We start from the raw sequence: 15,501 nt of genomic DNA, 5'->3' as shown, positions 1-15,501 counted from the left end.
AAAGGAATAAAACGCCCTCACTAAATGGAAGGGGGGAGTAATTTAATGTTGGCTGCTGGTGTAGCATACACAGGAATATATAGGCTTTTCCGGTGTTACAGCAAAATCTGTGACCCTTCACAATGTGTTACTGTGTAGCATAAAATCGGACCCGGGCAGAGAAATTAATAAAAACTATATACAAATAGCGTTCTTTTCACTGTTAGTCTCGTTTGCTGTTACAGGTCATTTATGATCATCAGATGGAACATTACACAGTTCCAGAAACGTGTAAAAGTTACATATAGTCACTCTAAGTCCATATTTCAATTAACATTAATATCCCCTATTTCATCATTTGCATGTATTGTTTGTGTCTCTGCGTTGCATGTTGAAAATAGTACCTGACAATGTATGCTGGTTTTTTTTAAACTAAAATTAATATTGCCTTTTCTTTTTATTATTGTTCTGCATGCTTATAAATTATCTATATCTATAAAAATGATCTAATAATCTAAAAATCATTATAACTGTAATATTATATTGTGTTTTAGAGTGTCTTTGTAATATCTGTCGAGGGACTACAAATAGCCTAAACTAAAAAAAAATTATCTTTAGGAACATTTCACAAAACTGTTGTTTTCTGTCCAAATTCACTATAGTAGGCTGCTAAAAGATTGCTTTGAAAAATGTTGTATTCCTTTTTATTTTGTTTTTGTCTCTAAAATCCCACTGCTTAGTTTTTTTTTTGTTTTGTTAAAAACGTGTATTTTCCATAGACATGTTAATGTTTATATTTTGAAAGCCTAGTTGCCTCGTTTCCGGCGAAACCCTGTGTAGCTTAACCTCTTTGGCTTCATGAAGCTGGAGCCGCGTATCCGGGGCGGAGCCACAGCCAGACAGGCCACGCCCTATCCAGTTCAGACCACTGAGGCATTCAGGTGCCCTCAGAAACTGCAGAATCAAAAGTTCAGGATAAGATTAATGATCAAAATAAAGAATAAACTTTGCATATGAAAACACCAAGCCTACTAAATAAACATATAGAGGGTTTGAATTACTTAATTTTGATTTATTAATTTATTCATCACATTAAATATATACACATCGTGCTGGTAGAAACCAAACATTATTTATATACACAACTAAAAATTCAAGTTTAAATTACCAATCTGAATCTTGTAATGTAGCATTGCTACTGCTAACACCACTACTGCTACTACCACTACTGCTACTACTGATGCTGCTACAGGAGCAAAATACATCTTACCAGTCTGTATAAAATGCACAAAACAACTTTCATCTCAAATTCATGTTCATGATTTATATGACTCTTTCTATATTTATATTTATGCTGAGACTGATTGTCACATTGTCATGTTTATCACCACTGTTTCAATCCATGAGTGGAAGCACAGTACATCGGATCTACAGCAAGTGAAGTAAGCCGATATGTGATTTTAAACATCACCTCTTCTAGTTCTGCTAGCTTTAAACCTACATTGTGTAATTTTTTGAGTTGATTCTTTACAAAAAAACCTTTGTTCTTTCACAAATTCGCTCATTCATGTGTAATTACTTCCACCAACTAATCAAAGTATTCTCATAAGCGTAGAATCTGCCATTCAGAATCATTCAGAATACATACGAGTGAGTCGCTCGAATGACGGCCACCATGTTGCGCCTCCATCTTTAAAATACATTAGCCAAAGAGGCACATACCTCTGACTTTCGCCCTCTTACACTCAGTGGCACCAGAGTGGCACCGTGACGAATGCCAGGGAGAGATTACTCGCCAGGGAAGTGAAAAAGAGAATTAAAATTACAACGCAACAGGCAAAGCAACAAGACCAAAGTTAATATTAGAGTGGCTAGAATAGCTGCGTGTAAACGATGGAGATACTAAGAGCTAATTTCGGGTTCGGCCACCGTAGGCGCTCGGAATGGGAGGGGCTAGAAAGTAATATTCAGTTGGTTGTCATATACAATTTCACCGCTAGATGGGAAAAAATCTTACACAATGTAGCTTTAATTGATGTGATTCCTTATTTTCAGCAAAGCTTTGCAATAGTGTCCTTTTCCATCTCAGTGGTGCACTCTGTCTCTACTGTATGTAAAGACAATAAACTGTTTTTACTATTCATAAAGTGTCAATAAATGCCTCACTCCCAGGGTTCACAGATCTAAAATTTTATTCCTAAAATATAACCTTGTTTTGTTGGTTTTGGCAGTTTTAGTGCCGTCCGTTGTTTTTTTTTCTTTCATTTTTTGTGAGTCTTATAGGTGAGTTGTGCAGATGATCTCAGGCGTAGTAGTCTGGTCTTTAGCTGATTTCCCATCATCCTCTGAAAGAGGCATGGAGGCCCATGGCCACCTGAACCTGGAAGCCAGATGAGGAGAGCTTCATTATTCAGGTGGCACATACACAATGACATTTCATTTTACATTGTTGTTCTTGTGTCAAAGCATCCATTTAAAACTTAGCCCTACTGTGTTTCATTCGTTCATGCACTGTGCTTATTGTTATGCACTAAATCACCATGCCAAATTCCTTGTATGTGCAAACCTACTTGGAAATTAAACTGTTTATGATTATTCTGATATCTTGTTGTGTAGATGTGTATGAGAATAGTTTTGTTCATTTCATTTCAAAGATCCATTCTCAGATTTGTAGACTTTTCCTATGCTAAACGACCGCATCACCACTCAAATGTGCAGACTGACCGCTGTGTTAGCGCCATCTGCTGGATGGTGTCAGGCAGCGGCTGTTTGAAGGTCTCTGGCAGGAAGACGCAGACCAAAACACTGAGTACAGACAGAGAACCTACAACGATCCACGGCAGGAAGTCATTGAACACAGCTGGAGACAAAACCAGAGCAGATCAGTGAGTTCATACTTTGTCCGACACATACCCTTATAAGCATTACATTCATCCAAATTCCCAAAAAATTGGATAAATGTCTTGAAACCCCACTAGATCAAACCAAAAATATACTTAAACTATAGCTGTATCGTCAGATTTAAAGCTATAGTGCGTAGTTTATGTCTCCCCATGAGGAATTCTAAGTAATGACAACAATTCTGTCGGTGCATCCACATGATACAAGCCTTCCGTGATCACGCTTCACCCCCACCCCCTCTTCCATACAGTTGCTATGTAGAAACAGAGGATTAAAAAAAACCTGATGGACTCTTTAGAAGAGGTAATTATCTTTACTCAAGTTTCTGTGCGCCAAAGTTGCCGGACAACACCAATTTCTAAACACAGCCATGCTGAGAAATGCAGAGTGTGCTTTGTGGAGCCGATAGTCTTAATTAGCTTTGTGTCAACTCATTTGGCAATGGCTTGAATGTAACAGACGTTTTTTATTATAAAAAAGTTACGCACTAAAGATTTAACTGAGGGCACCTGAGAAGAGTTTGTTTTTTTGTCATTTGGGTGAACTGACATTTTAAAAGCCCAGACTAAATGTATCACAATAGCAGCCTCACAGCTACTACTTCAGCTGGTATTGATGGTACCACTACTACAACAATTATTTAGTTGTAATAAGTTATTGCAGTACAAATACTCCACAGTTTAATGTTTGAAGTGAAAGGTCTCACCCAGCTGCAGCAGGTACGGGGAAACAGAGGACCCCACTCTGGAGAACATGGCACAAGAGGACATTGCTGTGTTCCTGATGACTGTGGGAGACAGCTCACCAGTGAACATGTACAACACCCCGGCACCAGCCAGAAGGCCAAATTTACCGAGCAGCACCAGGGTCAGGGTGAGAGTTGGATAACCTGCAGGGAGGAGGAGGGCTGTAAATTAACGATGGGGAAAAGAAACCATTTCTGAAGCACTGAACCACTATGAAGCAATTGACAGCTCACTAAACCCCCTCCCCAAGTAGCGATCACGCAATCATACCATAACTAAGCCTGGCAGGCATGTCAAGCTTTGTATTTCTTGATATGTGTTGAATGCATGTTGCTGCAATAAGAGAGATATTTTGTATATAAAGAGTTAGGAGGTGACGTCTTGTTTTGTTCCAAAACCAACCCAGCAAAATTGTAAGGAATAGACTAAACTCTGTGTTTATCTGCTCTAACATGAACTGCAATCGTTAGCACGCATGGCCGCCAAGCACATAATTTACAGCAGGAAGCTAATATTAGTTCCAAAGCTGAAGAGCAGTATACAAACGCCATTATCTTGTTGGACTGCAGATCACTTACACTTTTATTTATAATACTGTAATACTAGTGCTTACTGGCAATACTCTGCAATTCAAGAACAATGCTGCTCCTTTCTTCCATGTCTTCTTCATGGATTATCAGCCAGTGAGGATACTTTAGGAGACTCTAGCCTCAGTCTGTTAGCATAATATTATGAATGCAGCCTTCAAATGCACATTTAAAGGTTCCCTGTGCAGTTTTTGAAAATTAGTAGAGCATTTTTTTTTTTTTTTATGAGTGGATCCCCGACGCGATCCACATTCCTGACAATGTTTTCACACTATTGCACTGATCTACAGGTGGTGTTAACATGCCAGTATATGCAGCAATGCACCAGCAAAGGCAGGGAAAAGTAAGACTAAAATTTGATAAACTTGCATGCAAGCAAAGCTGAATTAAAATACATAAAAGAATACGCAAATGCAAATGTTTTTTGAGGAGGGAAATGCATTCACCGCTTTGTCAGACCTCAAGGAGAATGCGTGTTGGTGAGTAACAACACTGAATGTAGACATAATTTGTGTTTGTGTATTTATCTGGTATTGTTTTTCTTCTTTTAAAACATACTTAAAGGTCCCATGGCATGACATTTTCACTTTATGAGGTTTTTTAACATTAATATGAGTTCCCCCAGCCTGCCTATGGTCCCCCAGTGGCTAGAAATGGCGATAGGTGTAAACCGAGCCCTGGGTATCCTGCTCTGCCTTTGAGAAAATGAAAGCTCAGATGGGCCGATCTGGAATCTTCCTCCTTATGAGGTCATAAGGAGCAAGGTTACCTCCCCTTTCTCTGCTTTCAGAGAATTTGGCCCACCCATGAGAAAGAGGCATCATGGCTTTCAAACAAGCAAAGTGGCAGTTGGTCAAGGCCACACCCCCACTCTCTACCTTGCCCCTCTTTCTCCTCCTCAATAGCTACAGACACAGAAATGGCACATACTAAGGAAAGCTCATTGTGGGACTGGCTCTAGTGGCTGTAATTCTGCACCAAGGGGGAAATTTTGGGAAACAGACTTCAGATACAGTATTAGGGGACCACTAAGGTCTATATAAAAGCATCCAAAGAGCACCATGTAATGGGACCTTTAAGTGTTCGCGATAAATAAAAAATCAAATTGACTCTAAGTTAGCGTTAGCTAATTACCCAACACTAGCTAACTACAGCTGATGAAAACTACTTGCAACAATAATCGTTTCAGCCAGCAGAATCGACGACCACTGGCTAGAAATGAGAAGCTGCTTTTGTCTACCTCTGTCTGAAATCAAGAATCCATTGTTTAAAAAATTTGTAGGAATTCCGATGATAAATCTGCATCCATTATTGTTGCAAACTGCATATGCGGTGCATAAGAATGAGAATCCCTGACAGGCGTAGCAACGGTAACTAAAGGGAATGTGGCTTAGTGAACAATAGATTTAGTAGAAAATGGTTAATTGTTTAGATTTTATTCAAAAACATGAATATAATTCACAAAGAAAGAAAGCAGTGGAGTAGTGCAGCTGGCTTGTGCTAGTCTTACTCACTGTACAGAGTGATTTGGATGAGGAGCAGAGCTAGCGCCCCCAGCAGGGTGAAGCTGATATACGACAGGCGGCGAGGAAGACTGCGTGCCGCCAGCCAACTGGCAGCGTACGCTGGGAGCTCAACAGCCGTCACCAGGAAGTAGTTCAGGAAAGGGTTGCCATAGAGACCAGACATGTTGAATGACAGTCCAAAGTAGCTTACACTCAAAGAAAACCTGCAAACAAGAATTAAATGTTAGCTCCCATTAAGACTACAGCAACACTATGAGCTAAAATGTAATGTAAATGTAAACTAAAGGGTTCATCCTCTGGAGAGCAGGAATGTGATGAATTAGATGCTGATATTATTGCGGTAAGAATGGAAGATTTGTCCTGATGGTGGTGCTAGAGGGTCCCCAAAATTATTAGTAATCATCCTCTGCGGACAACACAGTAAATTTGATGGAAATGAACAACTTTGATGAAATGTATCTTGAAATATGTATCTTCTTCCTCTGAATGGATGGACCAACCAGCAAAGTTCCTGAAATTCAGGGGAAATTCTTGCAATAAACATGTGTTTTAACTCACCACATGAGCCAAAGAATAAATGTAATCTGTCGAATGTTTGCTGTCCTCAGCAGGTCCAGGAAATTTGGGGACTCTGCCTTCTCGCTTGTTGCTTTTTCAACCTGTGGAGAGACAGAAACTGCAGTACAATGTACACCATGCTTTAGCCCCTAGGGGTCCCTCAGAGTTACTGCAGGGTGGGCACCAAATTGGCCTAACATAAATCCAACATATTATTAGCAAATGTAAATCTGATGAATTTGATAAGGTAGTCACTAAGGCCATCCACCGTTAATTAAAAGGATTCAATGTGCCACATGTATGTTTAACATAAAAAAATGACTTATGAAATCATTTCAAATCAATTAATATTTGAATAGCTTAGTATTGTATGCAAAAAAGGTATCTATGAAGGCTGTAGGCTGCCCTACAGGTTATTGTAGGCCCAGGTTAATTTTATACAATTAGGGTGTCCCTGCTCCGTCTCTCTTTCAGTTAAGGGGTCCTTGGCTTAAAAAATGTTGAAGACCCCTGCTTTAGTGTGTGAAACAAGGCTGAGGTTTGAGGCTCTTACGTTGGCTGAGAGGAAGATGACATGTGGAGCTTCCACTCTGTTCTCCAGAGCCGCTGACCTCAGCAGGAGTTCTGCTTCCTGAAAACGGCCACGAGACACCAACCAGCGAGGAGACTCTGGGATCAGCCTGGTGGACACACAGTTGAAAATGGTTTGGTTTAAATTGGGGAAGGACTCTAGATCACCCTGGTTCATCCATCTGTGTTATATACAGACTCTTTCTCATTCATCAAGCTATGGTGGGAATAACTTAAGGAGTCTGTCCACCTAGGTCGGAAATTATCAGACAAGCGTGGCGAACATTTATGAAAAAATGTATTCCACGCTCAAAAAATACAAGACACTAACCTTGTGCTTCGGGCTTTGGTTTAAAATTATTTTCAGAATATGTGCACGGGGCGTGTTCAAGCTTAAACAGGGTGCTTATTTGCACTTTAAACATAACATGCAGTAGGGCGTTCCATGAGTGGGGTGTTCCCAAGTGGCTGTGTGGGCAGGAAAGGCCAGTTTGAGTTATAGTCGGAAGGCGGTTTATAATACCCAGAGACAGGTGTTTAGAACTGTGGAACGTTATCACATCAACTAATATTTTATTGTAAGGTAGACAGTAGATATACAGTGTTCATGTAACACAGTAATCTACCAGGAATGTGCACTTGCATGTATTTGATCTGGATGGCATTGCATTTTGGCAAGAATTGAGCCAGGTTAAACTTTTTTTGCTGAATGACCCTGTGTTTATTTTGTGAAGACCACCCTCAACAAGTAATTCCATTTAAATGAAAGCAAGGGTTTAGTTTTTTGTCTGTCTGAACAAAGTCTTTTGTTTGTAGTACATCAAAATAGTATGTAGTATATGTAGTATATAATGTAGTACAAAATCAGGTTACCAGTTGGACAAGTTGGACAAATTCATTAACTGGACCCTGACATATGTCATCTTGTCCTTTATGTCATATAAAAATATCACCTGCAAACTAATTAATCAATTAGTACAAAATATCCAGATATATCTTGAGTGTGTTGAGTGTGATTGTAGTGTTCTGAGGTCATCTTACCACCAGAGGGGGATACAGGCCAGGCCTGGCACAGCCATGGTCAGTGTTAGGTGTCTCCAACTCCTAACCAGGTAAGCAGTGACAGGCAGCACCATCATACCAAACACGTAGACCCAAGGCAAACACAGGTTGGAGAAGAGAACTCTAGTCGAACCGATCAGGATCTCTGAACCTGTGGAGGAAACGTTTGAAAAGTGTCAGCGAATGATGCTAACTTCTCTAATAGACCTTTTAGTTGTTTCTGTTGTCAGTGCACAAGGATAAAATAATGATGACGCTGTAAGTAGAAATATATCAGCCATCTTAGTGAAAGTTTAGCAAGATGACAATCATTCATCGGCATTTATGAAAACTTCTCTCTCAACAATACAAAACAATACTGGTGTTTTCATATTTGTTGTGAAGATTCATTTTCGGGGTTTAAAGCACTGGCTTTGTATGTATACAAAGCCAAAACAGACAGAAGAAGACTTTCAAGACTTTTCAAAAAATTTCAAATGTGTCCTTATCAGTTTGGGCAGGGTCAACAACACAACAACACTGGAGCATGCAACCAGTGGATAGGAGGATAAAAGCCAGCAGTCACAGAATAAATTGAAAAAGCCATACCCAGAACAAATGCAACTATGTAGCTGGTGATCTGACCCAGGCCCAGCAAAAAGAAGAGCATGGTGAAGACGGGCCAGGACGGAGCGAAGGCCAAAGCACTGCTGAAGATGCTCAGCGCGGTGATGGCACCGAACAGTGCAGGCTTCCTGCCAAATCTGAAATACAAATACAACAGATTTAGATATTATTGTCAAAGAAGAGAGACTGAAGTAGTAAGATATTGTTGGAAGTGTGATGGTCATCCAAGTTTAAAGCAAACCGTGAAAGCTTCATGTTTTTTAATTTGCAGGCTATGTACATGGTGTAGGTCTCTACATTTTAGGACTGTCAGCGATCCAAATTATTGTACATTTTCTTTTTCCATAAATTGTAGAAGACCTTCATCTCTTTGGGTCAATGCTTGGTTAGCTCACAGCTAACTAACTTTACCTCTGCTAACTAGCAGCTGAGAGCAGCAATAAAAAGGGAAGCAGTTTCAAATGAAACTGAAAAGTACCGGTCAGAGATCTGTCCAGAGATGAAGCATCCGAACAGTCCTCCCAGGAAGTAGACGACAGAGGTCAGAGGCTGTTTCCATTGGTCCCTGCACACCAGGTTAAACTGGAAGACAAGGAACATTTGGGAATTCTGCAGCAGACATTAACATATTAACTGGAATAATACTGCAGACTATAAAGCAAACATGGGAATGCAACCAGGAATAACACAACAAACAGACATTAAAAGCATGAACTGGAAAAACGCCAGTCCCCCTGGTCACCAGCAGTCACGTATGTCTGGGAACAGAGCCTTTTGACCTGATCTATCTGTGCTTGAGTTGCTGTTCCTGTAATGGTTCATCCTGAGTATGTATGTCCTGAGTCTCTGTACCTTTCAGTCTTCTGCACAAGCTTTTGAACCCCTATTTCCTGCTTGAACCCACTGGTTCTTCCTCTGAGCACAGTCCTCTAGCATCCAACTACTTTGAGCCTAGTCTTCCAGTGTTGAGATTCAGCTCAGATTTTGGTCCTTCAGTATCCATTTTCTTAGAGACAGTCATCGAGTCAGGTTCTCTCTAGTCCATATGCTCCAAGCACAGTCCTCCAGCATCAAGGTTCTTTAGATTCTGGTCCTTCAGTGTCCATTTCTTTAGAAATGGTTCTTAAATGTCCTGCAGATTTGAGCACAGTCCAGCATAATCCATCTCCTGTCTGCTTGGTCCTCCAGCATCAACCTCCATCAACCCCCTCAGTTTTGGGGCTGTGATGTTGCCTTGTCTATGGCCTGGCTTTGTCTTCTCCTCTGGGCCATCCTCCTGAGCTTTTCTACCTCCCTTTGCCAAAGGTTTAGTTGCCCACCCAACATATGCCTCAGCCTCACAGATGGCACCAAGCTGAGATGAACTTTACAGAGTTGCCTCACAGCAGTACATGGACATAAATCACTTTATGGTGAGGGATTTGATTGTGTTGCTTTCACTGCCTATGCCTCATTATCTATATTGCCAAGTTGCCATGGTATTTGAGCCCTCCTGGTTTTCTTGGCTACCTGTTTACCAGTTGCCCTGTAGTAAGTCTTGCATTGCCAGTGCACTACAGCAATGACCTGTACTTGGTGATGCCCAATCTGCCTTTCAATTCTGTGCTTTTAATCTTAAACTCTACCTCACACAGTCTTAGGCCTTTTTATGGTTCTGCGCAGGCTCCACGCAGAGCTTTCACCATAGCCTACGTAAGTGGCCTGATTTTTATACTTGTGCGCTGGTGTGTGCGTCGAGCCGGCATGTGTGTGTGTGTGTGTGTGTGTGTGTGTGCGTGTGTGTGTGTGTGTGTGTGTGTGGGGAGTGGGTGATAGAGCGAGGGAGAAGTGAGAGAGTGACGGCGATTAGCTTTGGAGCAAGTACCGACTCTAGAGTCATAGTTAGAGAAACAAAGTGTCTCCCCTGTGTTTTCTGAATCTGTAGCAGGAAAAGTCAACCCTCTCCTTGATTTCATGTTGTTTATGGAGAAGGAGAACCGGGAAATGAGTCAGGGGAAATTAAACGCTACCAAGCCACGGCTGAGCGACGTGTAGTTACATTTTTCGAGAGGTGCATGTCAGGCTACAGCGTAGGGTCCGGCGTAGACACAGAGGGGTCTGCGGGGGTCCGCCATCAATTCGACACACAACCATAAAAAGGCCTTTATTAGTGCGCTTATGTATTTTGTGTCAAACTTGCAAAACCCAAACAAACAAGGAATAATAACAGCAATACTTCTACAAACATAAAATCAATAAACTATATATTGTATAGTTATCTGCAGAGTACACTGTTGGCAGTTAATGTATGATTTTGATGCACTTTACTATTTTGTACAAACAAGAAATGAGACAAAACGTACACCAAAAGATGTAACTTTGAAAAGCTTTGGAAACTTAAAGTATATTTAATTTGATCACTTTTCCTCAGTGAACTCAAAAGGTCAAAACCCTGTCAGAAGTAGTTTGCACTATGTAAATGGAAAACAGATTAGAATAGCACAATAGAAATTAATATACAGCTGTTTTTCTTTGTAGTTGCACATAAAAATAATCTGACTAAAAGTTCAATACAGATTCATTAACAATAAACGTAAATTTAGCCACTGTAGCTGTTGTACAGTAGCCTAGAAGTTGTGGCATTACTCCACACAGATATATGACACATGCAGAAGACACCATCCAGTCATTTCCAGTTTTATCAAGGTAAGTCAATGATTGGTAGCCGCTAAGAGAGGTCATGACGCATCAGTGTTTTACAGGCAGAAGCGGTTTTGACCAGACCGGATTCTTATATAACAATCTGGAGTCTAAACAGTAACCAACAGTAGATGGAGGAAGGTGGGGGGTCACTAATGGGAACAGTAAAAGTAAAATGTAGTGTTTTTGTACTTGCAGTAGTAAATTCCATAGTAACAACAGATGCAGCAATAGCTCAGTACCTCAGTGACTACAGTAGACTCGTAGTGCTCAGTACTGTAGGTCCATCCATCTTTACAGCCCTCCTGCTTCAGGCTAGAGAGAAGGAACTCTGGACCTGACAGGTTGTGGATCAGGTCCAGGTTGGGTCTGGTTCCCAGTGCAGACAGGTTCTGCACCAGGTCCATCTCGTACCGGCTACAACTGCTTCTCTCAAGCTGCCCGGCCACCTGCTGACCAGGAAAACAACATCCTCATTATTTCCAACTTGTTGCAACAACAAGAGGTGCACCTGAGCAGACCACCTCAGTTCTGACCTGCATAAAGGTCACTTCCTGGATCCAAAGCTCAGAGTCAATGTTCAACTGCAGCTGCAAACTTCAGGGGAGACAGGGCCAGCCTAACAAGTCTTTTATTTTAATTTTATTTTCATTGAAAAGAAAAATTGTGCATCTTAAGTTCAATATGCACTCTCTTTAAGCTCTGTTTTTGGTCTCCACCATCTCCTGAGATAAAATATCTCGTACTTTAGCTGCTAAATACTCAGTTCTTTATTATCCCAGATGAGAAACCTCATTTGCAGTCAGGAGAATAAGCTAAAAAAGAACAAATAAACAAAAACGAAAAGTACAAAAATGTTTCCTGTACATACAGTATACAGCAAACAATTATACACAATACTACAGCAGCAATCTCTAAAAAATCTAAAGTAAATGCACAAAGTAGGCTGAGTTATTGCACAGGAAACAAAAGAGTTTTTACTCCTATTGCTCTTGAACCGGGGTACTCTGACTCAAAGTGAAGGGGGTGTTTTGTGCAGTCAAATATAGACCTGGCCTTGCAGAGTACTTGCAGGTCAAAGATAGCTGTCAAGAGGGTCTGTGGGATACCTATCACCTTACCAGCCACCTTCACAACATGGCTTAGGTGTTTTTTGTCCCTGATGTTCAAACCATACCAAGCAATCATGGTAAAAGTAAGAAAATTGAATAAAAGACTTATAAAACAGAGTAGTTGCTAACTGTGTCTATCTGCTGTTTGGTGCTGAGCAGGTAGTGTACAGTGAGTTTATAGCTGAAAACAGCAGCCTGCTACAAAAAAACAGCAACGCTGTAATACAACACACCCTCATACATAAACAACATTATAAGTAGATTTCCAAAAACTCCCAAAACAAAACATACGACTGCTCTATTTACTGCAAGACGGTGATGGTTTAATCTTGTGACCAAATTATGTGATGGTTCTATTTAATGTAAAGGCCGCAGTTTTAAACACATAATAAACGTTGTGAAACAGAACTAATCAAGTTTAGGCACAAAAATACTACATCAGGGATTTGCTTAAAATGGGGAAACTCGGTTAATTTCAAAATGACAACTGACTTTTGGTTTCACATGGGACATAAACCCAGGTATCCTGAGTGAAAGTCCTGTGTAAGTTTGACTCATCCACAACCCCAACTTATAGGCCTTTCAAACCAAACACGGTTTGCGCTGCTGCTGCATCGAGGAGAGCACACGAAATGCGGACGTGGCCTGCAAGTGATGGGAAACAATGGTTTTCAGAGTGCAGTAGTTCCCGTGCTGCTTATGGTCTGATAGGCCCTTTACGCAGAACTTGGCGCTCTTATACTTTGTCAGCTCATTTCCTCATTTACTCCCACGATAATTACTCCACAAGAGATCGCTGGCTAACAAGAAACGTAATAGTTGGTCGTTATGAGCTGCTTGCTTAATCGACCCATATGGTCGTTTTCTTGGTGAGGTCGGACTGCTGTAATACTAGAGTGTAAACTTAAACTGTAAGGTTATGGGCCCGACAACCAAAACAATAAGAAGCTAAAACACTTCGTAGCGCTGAGGGGAAATTCAGAGTTAATTGAATTTTGGGGAGCGATTCTCTTCCGTTGTTTTATTAAACATGACAATGAAGGTCCCCTAACTTTAAGTTAGGTTTACCTAACCCTAACTCTTAGTTAAGAAGGGTTAGGGTTAAGGCGATTGTAATTAAAACCGAAACAAAGATATTTTTCTAAACTGAACCAAGTCCTGTTTGTGCCTAGCCTGGGTAAACCCTGACAAACTTCAGGCAAATTTGAGATTTGCTCTGCAAGTCAGTCTGGCGAAGAGCCATTCAAACCCATTTTCAATGTCCCCGAAATTGAGGCACCAATCACAACCGTTGAGGCGGGCTTTACGCGACGGCGAGCAGCGAGCAGCTTTTTGTTTACATTCAACATGACGGCTACCGAAGAGCAGCGTCACCCGGATCGTTGGTCTGATTGGTTGGACTATCCAATGCGCCCAGAGGCATTTGAGCGGCGTCCGTTGGTGAAGCCCCTTTGGAAATGAACTGTCAATGAACCTTTCCCAGACCCACTCTCAGTTACAACTGAGAAGGGTCTGGTGTCAACCAGGCTAGTTTGTGCCTAAACCGTAACCATAACATTGTCACATCATAAAACAAAGATTTGTAACACATACAAATGATGCATGATATGTACAAATAACTTATTTTAGAGGCTTTCAAAGTCAATTTAAAGCTTCAGTGTTAGAGAAATATATTTTGATTGCATTTGATTAAAGGGTGATGATGAAATACAAGTCTGAATGTATTAATTACTTCATTCACTAGTCATTCAGTTTTGAACAGGCTCGAAACCCATTCTGACTGCTTCTGACCTGTACTGGGATGCTGGTCTGGATCCAGTCCTGGCTTAGGTTGCTATTGTCGGGGATGTAGCATTGGTGGGGGGGCGTTGCCAGCAGGAAGATGACGGCCAGGAGGTTGTATCCACTTGGGATGGTGGTGAGACAGAGCAGGAAGAAGGTTCTCTTCTGAAATGGGCCCCAGGTCCCCAGGAACGACACTGACTCCTCATAGTCTTGCATTTTACTGGACTCTACTTATACTCTATTCTGTACGACTCCGATTTTTACTTTACACCTGCAGTCTATACTTTCCTCAGTTCATTCATTAAGTGCTATTATGTCCACTGAAGTAACTAACAATCAATGCACACAGATCTATCTTAAAACTACAAATACTTTTAAAACTACATGAAGAAATATCACTCTGACAAAATAATATTATTACAATAAGTTCAAAAGCTACCAATATATACGCAATACCACGGAAATAAGTACAAGTACTCTCTGTTACTACAAGTACAACAACAACAAATCTCCCACATATAAGTACTACAATAAGTGGAAATTGTTTCTCTCTGAATACAAATACTGTTAATACTCCTGTTGCAGCAGTTGTCAGCTTCTCTCTGGATCTCTCTGAGGCTTCACACTTATCCCAGACAAGACACAAAAACTCCACCTCTCCTCATCCTCCCCCTCTCCTCCTCCTCTCAAAAGTCTGGGCTTATTGTGCAACTACTTGTTGCAACTCCTCATGTTGGGAACATCTACACTTCATATCAGAAATAGACAGAGAGGGTGAGAGCAGGCTGGAGACTCCCCACCCTGCACTCTCTTTCTGTCTCCCCACTGGGGAGAAACATTGTGTCCCTTTTAAAAGGTAAACATTAAGATTATTGGGACTAAATGAAGAAACAGCTAGGAAGAGAAAGTTTGATTAAATAAGGTTGAGGCTATAAAATGTTTTTAGATGTTTTGTGCATAATTTCATAGATGACATATTCTTTCATACTTTAAATTTAATGTTTGTCTATTTATGGAGTGAAGGTAGAATATGTAATGAGTGCAATGAGTATCAGCTTACTGTTTGTAAACACACAGTGTTCACAGTTGATCCCTTCTTTCATGGCTCAGAGCCACTGAGAGAGAGAGAGAGACCTCTTTCACACCAATGACCAGTGTGGGACTGGGTTATCTGACCTGTGTTCAACCCTTCGTTTGGCAATTTAAACCAAGCCAGTCAACAAGAGTTGAAGCCTGGTCACGACAAGTCAGATACGGCCTGTGTCACAACCATAGACTGTATATAAACACACAACCTGAGAGCTGGAAATTGGCATGGTAGTTTACACATTATAGAACAGCTAACATTGTTGCATACTCCAGTCTAGCTGTACACAGAACTAGTGCTATG

At 40.9% G+C, this 15,501-nt stretch overlaps 1 protein-coding gene across 3 annotated transcripts; it reads right to left on the bottom strand.

Annotated features, from left to right (window-relative positions):
* Positions 1–2,243: 2,243 nt before the first annotated feature.
* On the bottom strand, positions 2,244–14,748 carry LOC116036935 (solute carrier family 22 member 4-like). 3 transcript variants are annotated; one of them, XM_031280634.2, is made up of 11 exons: positions 14,118–14,748; positions 11,457–11,666; positions 9,014–9,117; positions 8,518–8,672; positions 7,909–8,080; positions 6,851–6,977; positions 6,298–6,398; positions 5,728–5,942; positions 3,587–3,769; positions 2,704–2,839; positions 2,244–2,359 (listed from the first exon to the last, which is right to left on the bottom strand). In XM_031280634.2, exons 1-11 carry the CDS (start codon positions 14,325–14,327, stop codon positions 2,257–2,259), a joined length of 1,716 nt encoding a protein of 571 aa, XP_031136494.1. In that variant the 5' UTR covers positions 14,328–14,748; the 3' UTR covers positions 2,244–2,256. The 3 variants fall into 3 exon arrangements, with proteins under 3 accessions (XP_031136494.1, XP_031136580.1, XP_031136660.1); XM_031280720.1 differs by having other exon boundaries at positions 11,457–11,663; positions 14,118–14,746; XM_031280800.1 differs by lacking the exon at positions 11,457–11,666 and having other exon boundaries at positions 14,118–14,747.
* Between the last annotated feature and the right edge of the window lie 753 nt (positions 14,749–15,501).

The sequence above is a fragment of the Sander lucioperca genome, chromosome 8, assembly GCF_008315115.2.
Source record: "Sander lucioperca isolate FBNREF2018 chromosome 8, SLUC_FBN_1.2, whole genome shotgun sequence".
Lineage (NCBI taxonomy): Eukaryota > Metazoa > Chordata > Actinopteri > Perciformes > Percidae > Sander > Sander lucioperca.
Note: the sequence above shows the minus strand (reverse complement) of the source record. Positions and strands in the feature narration are given on the sequence as shown.

What these genes read in the sequence shown, in the direction of transcription:
- LOC116036935 (XM_031280634.2), bottom strand. Translation starts at nt 14,327, where the DNA reads ATGCAAGACTATGAGGAGTCAGTGTCGTTCCTGGGGACCTGGGGCCCA. An exon ending in AGACCAGCATCCCAGTACAG is followed by an intron (nt 11,667 to 14,117) that starts GTCAGAAGCAGT and finishes TTTCCTGGTCAG; the next exon opens with CAGGTGGCCGGGCAGCTTGA. An exon ending in CATAGTTGCATTTGTTCTGG is followed by an intron (nt 8,081 to 8,517) that starts GTATGGCTTTTT and finishes TTTCCTCCACAG; the next exon opens with GTTCAGAGATCCTGATCGGT.